At 53.3% G+C, this 15,141-nt stretch overlaps 1 protein-coding gene across 4 annotated transcripts; it reads right to left on the minus strand.

Moving 5' to 3' along the window:
• Positions 1-526: 526 nt before the first annotated feature.
• On the minus strand, positions 527-14,843 carry LOC142024755 (uncharacterized). Of its 4 annotated transcripts, none has more exons than XM_075016949.1 (4): positions 14,788-14,843; positions 6,792-7,058; positions 3,834-3,947; positions 527-2,584 (listed from the first exon to the last, which is right to left on the minus strand). In XM_075016949.1, the coding sequence occupies exons 1-4, from the start codon at positions 14,804-14,806 to the stop codon at positions 543-545; spliced, it is 2,442 nt and encodes an 813-aa protein (XP_074873050.1). In that variant the 5' UTR covers positions 14,807-14,843; the 3' UTR covers positions 527-542. The 4 variants fall into 4 exon arrangements, with proteins under 4 accessions (XP_074873050.1, XP_074873049.1, XP_074873052.1 ...); XM_075016948.1 differs by having other exon boundaries at positions 527-2,623; XM_075016951.1 differs by lacking the exon at positions 14,788-14,843 and adding an exon at positions 5,194-5,320 and having other exon boundaries at positions 6,792-6,948.
• Between the last annotated feature and the right edge of the window lie 298 nt (positions 14,844-15,141).

Here is a 15,141-nt window from a genome sequence, read left to right on the forward strand (position 1 = left end):
TCTGTGCCCCCCGTGCTCTGGTGCCCCAGGTATCCTCAGCATTCCATCCTGTCTCCTCCCCAGAACCCACCGCCCTGGTCCCCTAACGTTTGGTCCCCCAACCCCAGCGCTCTGAGGGATTCAGGAGTTCCCAGCCCCAGGGACACTCCCCCTGCAGGGAACAGCTCCAGATGAGTGGGGGAGCCCAGCCCAGGGGCTGGTGGAAGAAGGAGGAGGGCCCAAGTGTCCCCCTCATCTCCAGGGCAAGGGAATCCTGGCTGGGGAACCTCAGCCCTTTCCCCACCTGTGACCCAGCAGCCAGGGCTGCAGCAGGGTTGAGGGGCTGCTGGGGGCATCTCCTCCTCAGCCTGGGGTTTGCTCAGACCAAGCAGAGCCAAAGGCTCCTGGACCAGCTGCTGCTGCATCCTCACCCCAACCATAGGCAGCCGGACCCCTAGAAGCTTCATACCCCTGAGGTGTGCGGGGACGAGGGAATGGGGTTGTTGTTATGGTCCAGTCGGGGCCCTGAGAGGATTTCCCTGCCGGTGGGGGGAATCTGATGTTCAGCATGGTGTGAGCCCCCCTTGGAGCTGAGTGGAGGTGATGATGGCTGATTCTGTGGGTGCACCCATTGAAGAACCCCCCTTATTTAAGATCTCTCTCTTCTGCGGGTCACTGCTGAATAACAACACTTGAGGTGGGGCTGAATCTTTGCCCATCGCCGTGGTCGTTCTAGAGCCTCTCCCTGGCGTGTGGGTTCTCCGGTGTTTGCTGAGGTTCGAGCTGTTATTGAAGCTTCTCTCACAGTCCAGGCACTTATGGGGTTTCTCTCCGGTGTGGATTATCCGATGCGTCACCAGGGCCGAGTGGCGACTGAACGTTTTCCCGCAGTCTGAGCATTTGTGGGGTTTCTCCCCAGTGTGGATTTGCCGATGGGTCACCAGGGCTGATCTGACTTTGAAACTTTTCCCGCAAGCCAGGCACGCGTGGGGTCTCTCCCCCGAGTGGGATCTCAGATGCGTCACAAGGTTTGATCTCTGAATAAAAGTTTTCCCACACTCCGGACATTGATAGGGTCGGTCGCCCGTGTGCATTCGCCTGTGTATAATCAGGGACGATCTCTGACTGAAGCTTTTCCCACACTCCGGACACAGATAGGGCCTCTCCCCCGTGTGCACTCGCCCATGTTTAATAAGAGACGAGCTTTGGCTGAACGTCTTCCCACAGTCGGAACATCTGTGAGATTTCTCTCCTGTGTGGATTGCCTGGTGCGTCACGAGGGTCGATCGGACAGTGAAACTTTTCCCGCAGTGCAGACATGGGTAAGGTTTCTCGCCTGTGTGCATTCTCCGGTGGGTCACAAGGGCCGGTCTCTGGCTAAAACTTTTCCCACAGTCTGGACATAAATGGGGTTTCTCGCCCGTATGGATTCTCTGATGCGCAATCAGGGCTGATCTCACAGTGAAGCTTTTCTCACAGGACGGGCAGGCATACGGCCTCTCCCCCGTGTGGGTTCTCTGGTGCGTCACGAGGTTTATGTTCTGGTTGAAGCACTTTCCACACTCCAGGCACTGATAGGGTCGCTCGCCCGTGTGGATTTTCGTATGTTTCGTAAGGGACGATCTCTGGCTGAAGCTTTTCCCACAGTCCCGGCATTTATGGGGTTTCTCTCCTGTGTGGGTTCTCCGATGGGTCAGGAGGTTTGATTTCCGATTGAAGCTTTTCCCGCAGTCGAGGCACTGATAAAGTCTCTCGCCCGTGTGGATTCGCCGATGTTTAGTGAGGTTTGAGCTGTCCCGGAAGCCCTTCCCACAGTCCAAACATTTATGGAGTTTCTTCCCTGCGTGGCTCGTGTGATGCACGAGGAGGGCCGACTTCCCCTTAAAACTTTTCCCGCATTTGGGACATTGATACATGTTCTCTCGCACGTGGATTCCCTGGTGCGTGACAAGGGCGGATTTCTGACTAAAACTTTTCCCACATTCCAAGCACTTGTGGGGCTTCTCTCCCGTGTGGACCCTCTGATGGGTCATCAAGGCTGACCGCTGACAAAACCTTTTGCTGCATTTCACGCAGGCGTGAGGTTTCTCTCCCGTGTGAATTCTCTGGTGCGTCGTCAGGTTTGAGATCTGATTGAAACATTTCCCACACTCCAAACATTGATAGGGGCGCTCTCCGGAGTGCCTTCGCCCATGGATAATGAGGGAAGACCTCTGGCTGAAGCTTTTCCCACAGTCCAGGCACTTGTGGGGTTTCTCTCCCGTGTGGATTCTCTGGTGAGTGAGAAGGTTGGATTTCTGCGTGAAGCTTTTCCCGCAGTTGAGACATTTGTGTGGTTTCTCCTCCTTGCGATTCGCCTCCTGGACCATGGTTTCTGTGGGATCCCCGGATCCTACCTCACACCCAGCAGATTCATCCTCTTTCTTCACTGGGCGACTTCCCAGCTGCCTTTCTGACTTCTTTTGCTTTCTCCAGGGTCTCCTTTTTTCCAAAGACTGGGGAAAAATCCCTTCAGCTCTTCTCCAAAGGTTCCCCTCCAGTTCTGCGTGCTTGGGATCATCCAGCTGTGGATTCTTCTCCTGGATATCACCCGTAGTCTGATCAACTGCTGGGAGAGATTCAGAATCCAGCCAGAAGTCATTCCCTGGGCCGGGGAGAAAATACAGAACAGGGAACAGCACAACGGAGACAACGCAATGAGGTAAGTGCTGGGGAGACTGAGGTCTTACCTACACTAACACACAACAGCTTATGTTGACCTAACCTTGCTGGTGTTCAGGCTCCCCTTGTGTCCTGTTGGTGTTAGGCCCTGTCTTTACAAACCTCCGCCACTGATCTACTTCAGCCACACACACAGCGCAGCTCAGGGGGGACAACCAGTTAGGGCTGAAGAGCCATGCACAGAGAGCAAAGAGCCGCGTGTTAGATATTTATCGTGATGTGCCAATCTACAGAGATACAAGACATATGGACATATACAAATAAATATATAAGACGTGGCTCAATGCCCTCCCCCTCCCGCACAGCCAGGCACCCCCAGGTCCTTCATGGGGGGACCTGCCCTGGCCTCCCTCTCACTGGTTAAAAGTACAATTAAAATAGTGGAGGGGTGGAAAGAGAAGCCCTGAGCCCAGCAGGAGGCGCGGGGGGGGGTGGGGGAGGACACAGTGCCGTCCCTAGCACCTCTGGGGGTCTCCACGGGAGGCTGTGCTCAAGGGCTGCAGGAGACAGGGCCGGGAAGCCAGGCAGGGAGGCAGCAGGGGTCGGACCTGCCCCTGCTGTCGCTGGTGGTGGTGGTGGGAAGCGGAGAGATCCAACCCCCGCCCCTCCGTTCCCAGACCCCCAGCCCGACTGCTCAAGGGAAGGGATGGAGAGCAGCGGGTTGCCCAGGGCTGGTCAGAGCCACGGTGGGGGCTTCGGGGAAGGGGTGGAGTGTAAGTAAGGCCTGGGCAGAGCGAGAACGCTGTCCAGGCCCTGCAGCGCCCCACCAAAGACGGCTCTTTCCACCGATGCCCCACGAGAACCTTGCAAGCGCATCGTGAAGTTTCGTCAATTCCCGCCCCCGCGGGGGTTCTTTGCAGAGCCGCCACGAGGGGCAACGCCTACCCTGCGAGACCCTCTTCGTGCCGAGCAGGACGGGGAGAGCCTGTTGGAGCTGGGAGACAGTTTAAACGCCATGTCCTGGCTCCCACGGCCTGGCGGCGAGAGCAGCCTGCTTTCAGCGGTTACTGCTTCATGCAACATCCTCAGCGCAGCGGGCGGCCGGCCAAGGGCTCAGTGTACAAGGGACGCTGCTCCCAGCTGCTTCACTCACTCACCAGATGCTCTGTGCACAAGATTCACCGACGCCTCACCTGGCTGGCTGCCTCTGGGGACCGTCAAGTCTTTGGAGACCCGGAGATCTGGGACCCACAGCTCTTCCCCTCGCTCCAGCCGGGTGATCAGCTCAGGTTTGGGAGTGGGGAACCCTGCGGAGGCCAGGGGAAACCAGGAAGATAAGGGCATAGGGAACACTGAGAGAGTATTGGTCTCAAAGCAGATTCCCCTAAGTGTAACCTGCTTCAGGCTGCGCTAGAGACCTGCATGCCCAGAAGGATGAGAACTTGGTCACTGGCATTACACAGATGTAGAATATGTACAGATGGGGACACGGCCACTGAGCGTCCCAAGAAGCTGTCATGGCCTCACTGAGGGGTTCCCGGCGCACTCTGGGAGACCTGCTGATGTAGCCACCGCTCTGATGTTAATCCCCTCCTGAATTCGAAACCCCCAGAGCTGTTCAGCTGGTTGGGGCCCTCCCATAACTCAAGAACAAACAAACAAACAAACAAAATGACTAGGTACCAGGTTCAAAAGAACCCTAAGGCAGCATTTCTTCACACAACGCACAGTCAACCTGCGGAACTCCTCGCCACAGGATGTTGTGAAATCCAAGACTATAACAGGGTTAAAAAAAGAACTAGATAAATTCACGGAGGACAGGTCCATCAATGGCTTGTAGCCAGACTGGCCAGGGAGGGTGTCCCTCACCTCTGCAGCAGCTGGGAATGGGTGACAGGGGATGGATCGGTGGTGATTCCCTGTTCTGTTCATTCCACTGGGGCACCGGCCTCCGTTGCAAGGGCTTTGCTCTGACCCAGTGCTGCCATTCTTGAGGCAGTCGCAGCAATGCTGGGCCTCAGGGAGAGTGAGTGTAAAATGAGAGAAGCAAGGCAGGCGATGTAACATCTTTTCTCAGGCCAACTTCCGTGGGCCAACAACAAGCTTCAAAAGAGCATCTCCTTCACCAGCCACAGCTGGCCAGCCAAAGGTACTACTGGTCCCACCTTGTGTCCATCTACCTTGGGAATAACTGGGCTACACCTGCAAGTGAGATACATAACAGGGCTCCGAGAAGCTGGCTGGGTGGGGGTCAAGCAGTAGGTTCATGGCTCCTCAATTCCATCAGAGAGGTACGGCAGGAGCAGGCGGATTGGAGGTCCAATCTGGACCGCCCCATGCTTTTGAATGGACCCCAAAATATTGACCTTTATTATTATGATTATTAATTATTTTCTCCTGCTTCTGGACCTTAACCACAAAGTTTCGATCTTGACCAATAAGAGGGCAAGTCTTTCTCACATTGGGCATGGATCCAGGACCCGTGGAACCTCCCCAGTGTCACACACACAGACCCCGCAGCTTCTAATCCCCGAGGGGCCGGGACGCCCTTACCCAGCGAGGTCACCGCCTGGTAGTTCTCCTGCATGACGGCCCTGTAGAGGGCTCTCTGAGCGGGGCCCAGCAGCGCCCCCTGCCCCGGGGTGAAATACACAGCCACCTCCTCGAAGGTCACCGCCATCTGCAACGACCACAGGCCCCCGCTCAGCGCCGCTGCCCCGGCCTGCTGTCCAGGGGGGAGGAGGCCCAGAAAGGCAGAGCCCCCCCACCCTGCTCCGAGCACCAGAAGGGGGAGGGGGAAGGTGAGAGCTCCTTGTCCCCCAACACACGGTGCCGGGCAGGGGCTGCTCCTTTCCCACATGCCGCCAGCCCCAGGCTGCTCCGGGGAGCAGAGCTCTGAGCCGGGAACAGGGATCCCGACCGCTTCCCTCCGGGTTTCCCAGCAGCCTCTGGGGTCAGGCTCTGGCGCTGGCAGTCTGAAAATGTTTACCAGGCAAAGAACATTCTGGCTGATTAATCTTAAAATTAGGGACCCACAAAACTTCAAGCCACACACACAGACACCCACAATTTGAACGGAAAAATAAGGTTCAGTGTCCTTTAACAGCAGGTGATGTCTACAGTCATCAGTGGCCAACGGTTGTCCATGCTCCAAGACAAAGGAATGGAAGAGGTTTAGGGCTAGAATCATAGAATCCTAGGAGCGGAAGGGACCTCGGGAGGCCATCTAGTCCAGCCCCCTGCTTCCAACAGGATCATCCTCAACTGTATCATCCCAGCCAGGGCTTGGTCAAGCTGGGACTTAAAACCCTCCAGGGATGGAGATTCCACCACCTCTCTAGTTAACGCACTCCAGTGCTTCTCCACTACTGTGGCCACTGTGCCTGAGGTGCAGGTACAAGGCAAAACAAACCCAATTTACTTCCTCTCTGACCTGGGGGAAATAGTCGAAAAAAAAATCCTCCTCAGGGAAAATTCACACTTTAAGGAGGTTTATTATTTGCCTGTTTGTATTAAGCCAGATCGCAGCCACACGGTTGCTTGCGAACGCATCCCTGACTTGACTGTGTGTTATTGCAGTAAACTCTCCAGTTGCGCAGGAGCTGCCTTCTCACAACCCCGTCGTAACTCGAATTTCCGCACAACTCGGGGGTGGGAAGAGAGAACCAGGCTGCCGCTTGGTTCCCAGCTCCCCTCTGCTTGCGGGACTGGGAAACTGACCAGCTCACCAGGGCTGGTCGGTTTCCTGGCTGCTTCTCCCTGCCCTCCTCCAGTGGCAGGGCTGTCACCCCGAGGGGAAGGCAGGGAGGAGGCTTTTAGCTTGCGGGCAGCTAGGCACGTTCAAAGCCCCTTCCCCAGTCTTCACCCAGCTTTGCAGCTGGGGGACGGGCCACAGAGCAGCTTCAAGTTGTGCTGACCTCACGCTACAGCGTATTTCAAGGGTTTGCTGTATTTTGCTGTATGTTGTGACTCCAGACTTCCCCAGCAGGGGAAAGGAAACCTGAAGGAGACCAGCTTTCTCCTTCATAGGGCAACTGGAAGATCTGCAAAACCCCTCCCGCCCCCCGCCAATGAGCCCGTTCAGGAAAATCAGACCCGCGTCGGCTGCGTCCCTGGAGGTTTCTCATACCCCGCCCCACACTGTCCCCTACCTGAGCCGGCTCCGTCCCAGCCATTGCCCTGGGCCTGGCCGCTGGCAGGCAGGTCGACGCAGACGAGCTGGGGACGTGCTCCCCCGGCCTGCGAGGGTGCGGAGGTCACAGGAGGGCGTCGAGGCCGTGTCACCCCCGGGCGCCGAACCAGCAGTCCTGGAGCACCGCACAGACTAACCAAAGCAGCTGGGGGGTGCGGGGGGGGCAGGTCCAGGTCTTCCCACCGGAGCCCCCCACACACACACACACACCTGGCAGGGGGGGGATCTGAAAGAACCACAGAAAACAAACAGGGGCATCAAAAGGCAAAACCCGGTAACTTCCCCCCGCCCCAGTCCGGATCCTGTTCCCCACAACCGCCCCCCCCCCCCATGCAGGAGACACCAGCCCGCAGCCCTCCCCGCGCCGCCGGCCACGTGCGGCTCCCCCGGGCCCGGGGCGGGGATCGCAGCCAGCTCGGCGGGGAGCAGCCCGGGGCCGGACCCTCCCCCTGCAGCCCGCCCGCCCCGCTGGGCCGCTGGGGCTGGGCCGGGCCGGGCCGGGCCGGGCCGGGCCGGGCCGGGCCGGGGGCTCTTACCTTCCCCCCGAGCGCTGCCCGCCCTGGGCCAGGGGCAGGGGCAGGGGCAGGGCCAGGGGCTGGGCCGGGCAGGGCCCTGGCCAGGCTGGGGGCGCTGCCCGCCCGCCCGCCCGGGGAGCGGCTCCCGGGGAGCAGCGGGACTGGCCCGGCTGCGGCTGCGGCTGGAGGTTCCCCTCTCCCGGCTGCAGCCCCCGCCCGCCCGGGAGGGAACCGGGGAGCAGAGGCCCCGCAGCGGCTGCCGCTCGCTTCCTGCGGCCGGCCGGGGGCAGCCAGCGATCGCTTCCCCCCGCGGCTCCGGCCGCCCCTGGGTCCTAGCGGGGAACTCACCCTCCTCCGGGCGGGCAGCGCCGCCTCCCCCCCAGGCCTGTGCCCTGAACGCTGCTCTCAGCCCAGCTCCCTGGGCCGCCGCTCTCTGCTCTCCCCAGGGAGGGGCCCGACAGCCCGGGGCTTGGCCGCCGCCTGCGGCTCTTGAAGGGCTTTTCGGCGGCTCCTGACACAACAACTGCAAAATTAAAAAAAAACAAACCAACCCCCAAACCCAAACAAACTCCTGATTATTGGCGCGAGACACTGAACGTCCAAAAGCCCCAAAATGGACAAGTCCTATCTGCAGCAGCAAAGCTCATCACCGAACAAATCATTTCCTTAGTCTTTAAAGTGCTGCATTTCTGCTGCTTTTTTTGTTGGACCTAACCACGTTAGCAGGTATCAGAGCGGTCGCCGGGTTAGTCTGTGTCTTCATAAACAACAAGAAGTCCTGGGGCGCCTTATAGACTAACCGATATTTTGGAGCATCAGCTTTCGTGGGCAAAAACCCGCTTCGTCTGCAGATGCGCCCCACTTATGCAGCTGATGAAGCGGGTCTTTGCCCACGAAAGCTGATGCTCCAAAATATCTGTCAAAGTCCCCTTAGCTCAATCTTCACCTCTAGGTGGGCACGGGGCTCTCGCCTGATGCCAACCAGCCCCAGGAGTCTGCCCACCTGGACCCCCGCCGGCATCCCGGGCGTCCCTCTGGAGCTAACACGGGGTTGGAGCTCTCCAGGTGTAAACTTAAGTCAGGGGGCCGTGGAGCATTGCCATTGGGCCAGGGGACCAGGGGTTCAGGTCCCCCATGCAGCTGCCTCCTTACTGGCCTCCCCACAGGCTTCAGTCCCTATTGGCCACACTCCTGACTACAGGAATGCTGGGAAAATTGACCAGAGGGGCCCATTGCAGTCGTAGTGCTGCCGGGAAAGCTTCAGGAGCTGGCAAGCTCCAGGCTTAGGTTTATCTCAATGAGCAGAAGAGACTTTGCCCAGGATAGGCAGTAAAAGCAGGCAGATACAACGTCCTGGTGAGAACCGGCTGCTGGGAATGGCTTGTACATGGTTGATGTTTAAGCCCCCTCATGCCTTTTGCCTTTCCCCCCGGTTGGCAACGCTGCCGGTAGGTTCTGACTTTAAAAGGGCCTGAGGCTCCCAGCTGTGGCCACTGCAGGCAGGGGGCTCCTGAGCCAGTGGCCGCAAAGGGCTGGCTGGGAGATCCTGTTTCCAGCCTCGCTTCTTCCACCCAGGCCACTGTCCCGGCCAGGGGCCCACAGCTTCCCCTCTTCCCACTTTGCCAAGGGCCCTAGGGTACGGGTAAGTCCCGACAATTACTCTCACCTCTGCCCAGGCTATAGTAAGGAGAGTCCTCAGGTTCTGAGTAGAAAGAATAGGCCACAGATTTATTGACTAGAGCAGCGTTTCCCGGATTTCTTTGGCCTTATAAACTCAAAAGAATGTTGTGGAAGTCTTAATAACAGTCTTATATTTGACTTACCCATTCATAGCCCCAAATTTGCACCCCCCATCCCCAGGCTTAACCCCTCTCAGCCCCAAAGGAGCCCCAAGGACTAACCCAGCCACGCAACGAGGCCCCCAGCCTAACCCTGCCTAAACCAACTCCTCCCGACTTAGAGCTGCCCGCTACCTCACCCAGCCTGGTGGACAAACCTACCTTAACCACCACTGCTCCTCCGACTCTACTCCCAAGGGCCCAATTTCATTGGCTGCCTTATGGCAACGCAAGAGGCCAGTTGCAGCCAATGAAAGGCGAGGCTGACAGAGGAACCGCGGGACTGGTCTGGTTCCCCTTCTGGACAGCCACTGGCGCCCCTTGCCCTGCCCCCATTGCGCCCATGCCAGCTACTTTGCGATGAAGGGGCGAACTGTGGCTCCCTGCTCTGTTGCCGCTGAAATAATGGAACTAAATTCAGTTGGTTTAATGGCCGGTTCCCTCCCACCGCCCTGCCAGCCGGTAAACCAATTCAGTTTAGTTTTACTATTTCAGTGGCAGCAGGACAGGGAGCCACAGAGGAACCCGCAGAGGTTGAGCCCAGAGCTGCAAATGGCTCCTTAGAGCCTCAGGTTGCCAACTGCTGATCATTTGCCCATGGAACCCTTCTTTTCACTTCACGGAACCCCGGGGCCCCTCGAAACACCCTGTGGGAAACATTGGGCTTCAGCCCCACTAACAAACACAGTGAAATCAAAGAATAGTTCTTGTAGCAAGGAGCAGGCGTGGCCCATTTTCTGACCGTAGCTGCTTCTTGCTCCAGCTAATAAGCAGCAAATTCCATGTTCACCGGATCGGCTGCAATGCAATTGCGCATTCATAGAAAGATCCACTTGTGTCGGTCTGTATTTCACAGGAACACAGGAAATGAAATGAACAGATTGGATCAGATGTGTGCTCTGCTAGTTCAACAGTCTCTGATTACAGGAGAGAGGTTTTCAGTCCTTCTGTCTCAGGCTAGGTCTACGCTAGACCTTCAAGTCAACTGTAGATACGCAATTCCAGCTATTGCGTAGCTGGAAGCAACTTCTCTATGATTGACTTAGCTGGCTGTCCCGACTCCCTTGCAATAATGAGGAGTATAAGGAGTTGACTTCTGTCCCCTGATAATTCGATTTTGCACATTCCCACTAGGCACGCAAACTCGAACCCCGGAAGATCGACCCTGAGCGGGTCCGTCTACTGGGTAGCTTAGATGTACCCTCGTAGGCCATGTCTACACAAGCAGCTCTTCCCAGCAAAGCTGGGCTTTTGCCAGAAAAAACACTTGGCGCATCTACACAGCAAAAGAGCTTTCTCAACAGTTTGTTGACAAAACCCGGCACATCCGCCAGGGGCATTATATCTCTCCCCGTTCAGGTAGAACACCTCTCTTGATAGTTTCTTGTCAATAAAACAGCCATATAGACACTCTGGGGCCTTTTTGTCGACATACAGGGCTTCTTGTTCACTGGGCAGCCCTGTTTGCTGAGCTGGTTGGTTGTTCTGTGGAGAGGGAGCTGGGCAATCTGGCTGCTGTCTGTCGACAGAGCGGACTGCTCTTTCGATCCGCTTTTGTGTCTAGACGCGATCTGTCGACAGAAGTTTTGTCGGGAAATCCCTTCCAACAGTCCTGTCGAGGGAGGTTTCTCATGTAGACGTGGCCATACTGTCTTTAATGATTTTACCATAATTACAAGATAAGAGTAGGGCTATCACCAAAACCATACCACCATGCAAGCTCATCTTCTGTCCTTCTCTTCCTCTAGAAAGACTACGATTTCAGGTGGAGAAAGAGAAAGGTAAAGAGATGGGGCAGGAGTGGGAAGAGGTGGGGTGGGATTAGAAGTAGGGGGAAAGTAGAAGCAGGGACTGGGGAGGAGTACCCATCGCGCCACCCCCCCACCTGCAGCCCCCCAACTCTGGCAACTTGGGTAAGTAAGACAGTGCCTCTTTTTAATAGACCCATGCACTGCTTGAAGGCCACTTAAACATTGGGTTTTTTAAGTGATGCATAAAGGTGGAAAAGGATGAATGTATGTTTTAACTGCTTATTGACTAAACCAGAGGTTAGGTAATTTAACTTATCCAGAATGGCTGTAGTCACAGGGCTAGAGCAGCTTTTTTCATTTTCTTGCCAGTATTATTAATTTCTGGTCTTGTTTGTTTGTTTCAGAAAACTATCTTTCAGCATTTTGTAAGTTCCAGCTTCTTCTATTACTTTGAGTTAAGACAGCGTATTCCTGCACGTCATAAGCGTGGTTCTCTCCCCTTTTCTAGTATCAGAGGGAGAGACAGGTTAGTCTGTGTCTGCAAAAACAAGAAGTTCTGTGGCACCTTATAGACTAACAGAGTTTTTGGAGCATAAGCTTTCGTGGGCAAAGACCCGCTTCATCAGATGCATGTAGTAGAGATTCCAGAGGCAGGACCTCTGGAAAAAAAGCTGTTAATCTACAAGGTGCAACAGGATTTCTCATTGTTCTTCCAACTTTTCTAACATACTGTGAAAGGTATTTTAGCTTTATATTTAAGGTGTGTAGTCTGGTAAGAGGAAATATGAATGAAATTGAGGTTATTTGAGGGAAGGAATTTTTGAGCTACAAAAAACCACAAAAAAACAGTAGTAGTGACTGTAGAATGAAACCACAGTGTTCTCGTAAGGAGTGTAATATTCCAATTTCTGATTAAAGCTTAACAGCAATTTTTTCCCTGACTATATATCTATATTAAAACTGCCTGTGTTTGGACAAGCCTTCATCTGTTTTTGTACCTTTGTTTTAGTGCTCAGAAAAGCCCGAAGATTTCCAGGTAATTAAAATGGATGTTCCCGATGTCAAAATACTTTGCTTTCAAAGAGCTCTGCTCCTGTCTCTTCTCAAAATGATCAGGATGAAATAGTATTGGCTCTTCAGAGGGATGGAGGGTTTGATTCCACACGCTATGGCTATGTCTACACAAGAAGCACCTGTTGATAGAAGTTACTGTCAACAGGGAAATCTTGCCTGTTTTCTGTGGATGGGTTGCATCTACATGCAACTTGTTCTGTCGACAGAGAACTGCCAGGCTGCACTGCCCTCTGGTGCCAGAAAACGGAACAGCATGTCTGCAAAGCGGGGCGCCCAGCAACTGGAAGCCCTCTCTGTCGACAGAAGTGGTTACACTGCACTGTTGTCGACAGTATTCTGTCCAGGGATTGCTATGCCTCAAATTTTTAGGGGTAATACCGTCAAGCAAAATGCAGAGTTCTGTCGAGAGAATGCTTGAAGCGCGTGGATGGTCCCTGAGTTATGTCGACAGAAGGTCACTTATGTCGACAAAATTCTGTAGTGTAGACCTTTTGAAAAATGTGTCTGTGCTTGCTGTTGAAAACAGCGTGTTCTGTGCTGGATTTGAAACGTGAATGCCTTTGATCCTTGTGTAGCTGTTGTGGTGTACTGCTGTGTTGCAAAACTCTCTGAAAACACCGTAACTCTAGTCAATGTGATTTTGATGCACAATTGAGTCAGCTGAAAGACGTGGGTGTGCCATGGAATTGTGTCTCTCACTGAAGCGTCCCATCTGACTGAAAAGGTTGGGAACCACAGATGTAAACTATCATGCTATCATTCAAATCCAATAACAACATGCTTCCAAACCTGATCGTTTTCTACACAAAAATAATAAAACTCTACTACGATTACAATAACAAAAATCAACATGGGCTGGTGAGAATGGGAAGGCTTCCCAGATGTTCTTAATTTCCAAAAATAACATTTAGAAATGACTATCGGTTGAACCTCTCTCATCCAGCACCCCTGGCGTCTGACAGGTGCCACATGAGAGAATTTGCAAGACCACAGGAGGTCAATATTGTCTAAGTATCAGAGAGGTGGCCGTGTTAGTCTGTGTCTTCAAAAACAACAAGAAGTCCTGTGGCACCTTGTAGACTAACAGATATTTTGGAGCATCAGCTTTCGTGGGCAAAGCCCCGCTTCATCAGATCTCATGCATCTGATGAAGCGGGTCTTGGCCCGTGAAAGCTTATGCTCCAAAATGTCCGTTACTCTGTAAGGTGCCACAGGACTTCTTGTTCACGCTGTCTAGCACATCATCAACACTTCCACTGCTTACTGAGCTCGTAGAAGACAATTGGGGTAAATTACACCTAAATAACAGCACAGAACACTGAGACCCAGGACGGGTGGCTGTAAACAAACTTTATGGGACCATGGGAAACTTGGCCACACCCATGATAAGGAGCTGTCTGGCTAATGAAAATCATGACGGATTACAGAGGTTGTTGGACGAGAGAGTGCCAGATTAGAGAGGTTCAGCCCCGTAGCTGTGACTATCTAAATCTTTTTGGATTATCTATGCTAAAAGAAGAATTCTCACTTTCTTCCATCCAGCAAATGTGACTCTGGACCCAACAACTGCGCATTCTGAACTTTGTGTGTCACAGGACGGCAAAAGTGTGAAGTGTGTTGGAAAAACAGGGGAACAACCTAAAGATCTGGACACTGTTGCGTCTTATCGCTGTGTCCTGGGCTCTCAGACAATTGACTCTGGGAGACATTACTGGGAAGTGAATCTTAAGAACAAGATGATGTGGCACTTGGGGCTGTGTGTTGACTCCGAAAGCAGGGAGGGGCACACAAGCATAGCACCTGAGGATGGATACTGGGCCATAAGGCTGTGGAATGGAGAATACAAAGCCCTCTCTACTCCTCGGACAACAATCACATTGGAAAGAAAACCAGAGAAGGTTGGGATTTTTCTGGACTACGAGGCAGAAGAGCTCTCATTTTTCAATTTGTCCGATGACTCCCATATCTACACATTCAAATGTAATTTCTCTAAGAGGACCCTTCGGGCTCTTTTCAGTCCCGGTATTCATGGATCTAAAGAGGATGCTCCCCTGACCATCTGCCCAATTATAGACTGGCAATGAAAGACAAGGAATGGACCATGAGAAAATGGCAAGACCTGGTCGCAAATGGGGAGCTTTGGAACAGAGCAGGACAAGAACCAAATGACATTGAAATCCAGAGAAGAAAGGGGGGAGGGTGAGGCCACACTCTCAGAAAACCATCATCCAGCATCATCCATCAAGCTCTCAAATGAAACCCGCAAGGAAAACAGAAAAGAGGAAGACTCGGTCAACATGGAGAAGATCTACTGAGATTGAAGGACAACAACTGGGGTAACTCCTGGCGTCAACTAGATTCGTCCTGAGACAGAGTGAAGTGGAGGAAACGTGTAGATGACCTGTGCTCCAGTCAGAGTACAGGGGTTAAGTAATGACGGACGCATTGCTATTCACAACGACCACAGCAATTGTCCAGCTACAGGAGATCCTCAGAGTTACAAACCCCAGAGAAAGAAACTGACGAGTCAACCATGCATCTCATTTGCAATTAGTAATTGGCAATCATGCAGCAGCAGAAACCAAAAAAGCAAGTACAGTCCTGTGTAAAACATAAACCATTAAAAGATAAAGGGATAATTGAAAAAAAAAAGATATGAGAAGGTAAGGAAATTGTCTATGCAAGTTTTACTTAGATTTAAAGAACACATGACATTTTGTTCAGAGTCAGGTACAGTTCGGAGCTACAAATAACCTCCCTTACCAAGGTGTACCTACCTCTAAGCTTCCACTGCATGTCAGACAGACGCAGGAAAAATGTTGGTAAGACATCTGACGGTGGGGCAATACCACGCTGAGCTGGTTGAAACAAAGATAAAATGTTTGTTCTTGCCGAAGCTATAATTTCATGGATAACTGAACTTTTCATAGTGACAGAGAGGTGGCCATGTTAGTCTGTAGTCTATCAAAACAAACCAGCAGTCATGTGACACTTTAAAGACTAACAAAATAATGTATTAGGTGATCACCTTTCACAGTGGGTCTGTCCCAGGAAAGCTCATCACCTAATACATTGTTTTGTTAGTCTTTAAAGTGCTACATGACTGCTTTTTTGTGTTGATAAAGTTTCCA

Source organism: Carettochelys insculpta, chromosome 22, assembly GCF_033958435.1.
Source record: "Carettochelys insculpta isolate YL-2023 chromosome 22, ASM3395843v1, whole genome shotgun sequence".
NCBI classification, from domain to species: domain Eukaryota; kingdom Metazoa; phylum Chordata; order Testudines; family Carettochelyidae; genus Carettochelys; species Carettochelys insculpta.

Excerpts from the sequence above, each read along its gene's own strand:
- LOC142024755 (XM_075016948.1), bottom strand. Across the intron at positions 3,948-6,791 it reads CTGGGACGGAGCCGGCTCAG|GGTTCCCCACTCCCAAACCT; the intron begins GTAGGGGACAGT and ends TGGCCTCCGCAG. Across the intron at positions 2,624-3,833 it reads CCCCAGAGGCAGCCAGCCAG|GGAATGACTTCTGGCTGGAT; the intron begins GTGAGGCGTCGG and ends TCCCCGGCCCAG.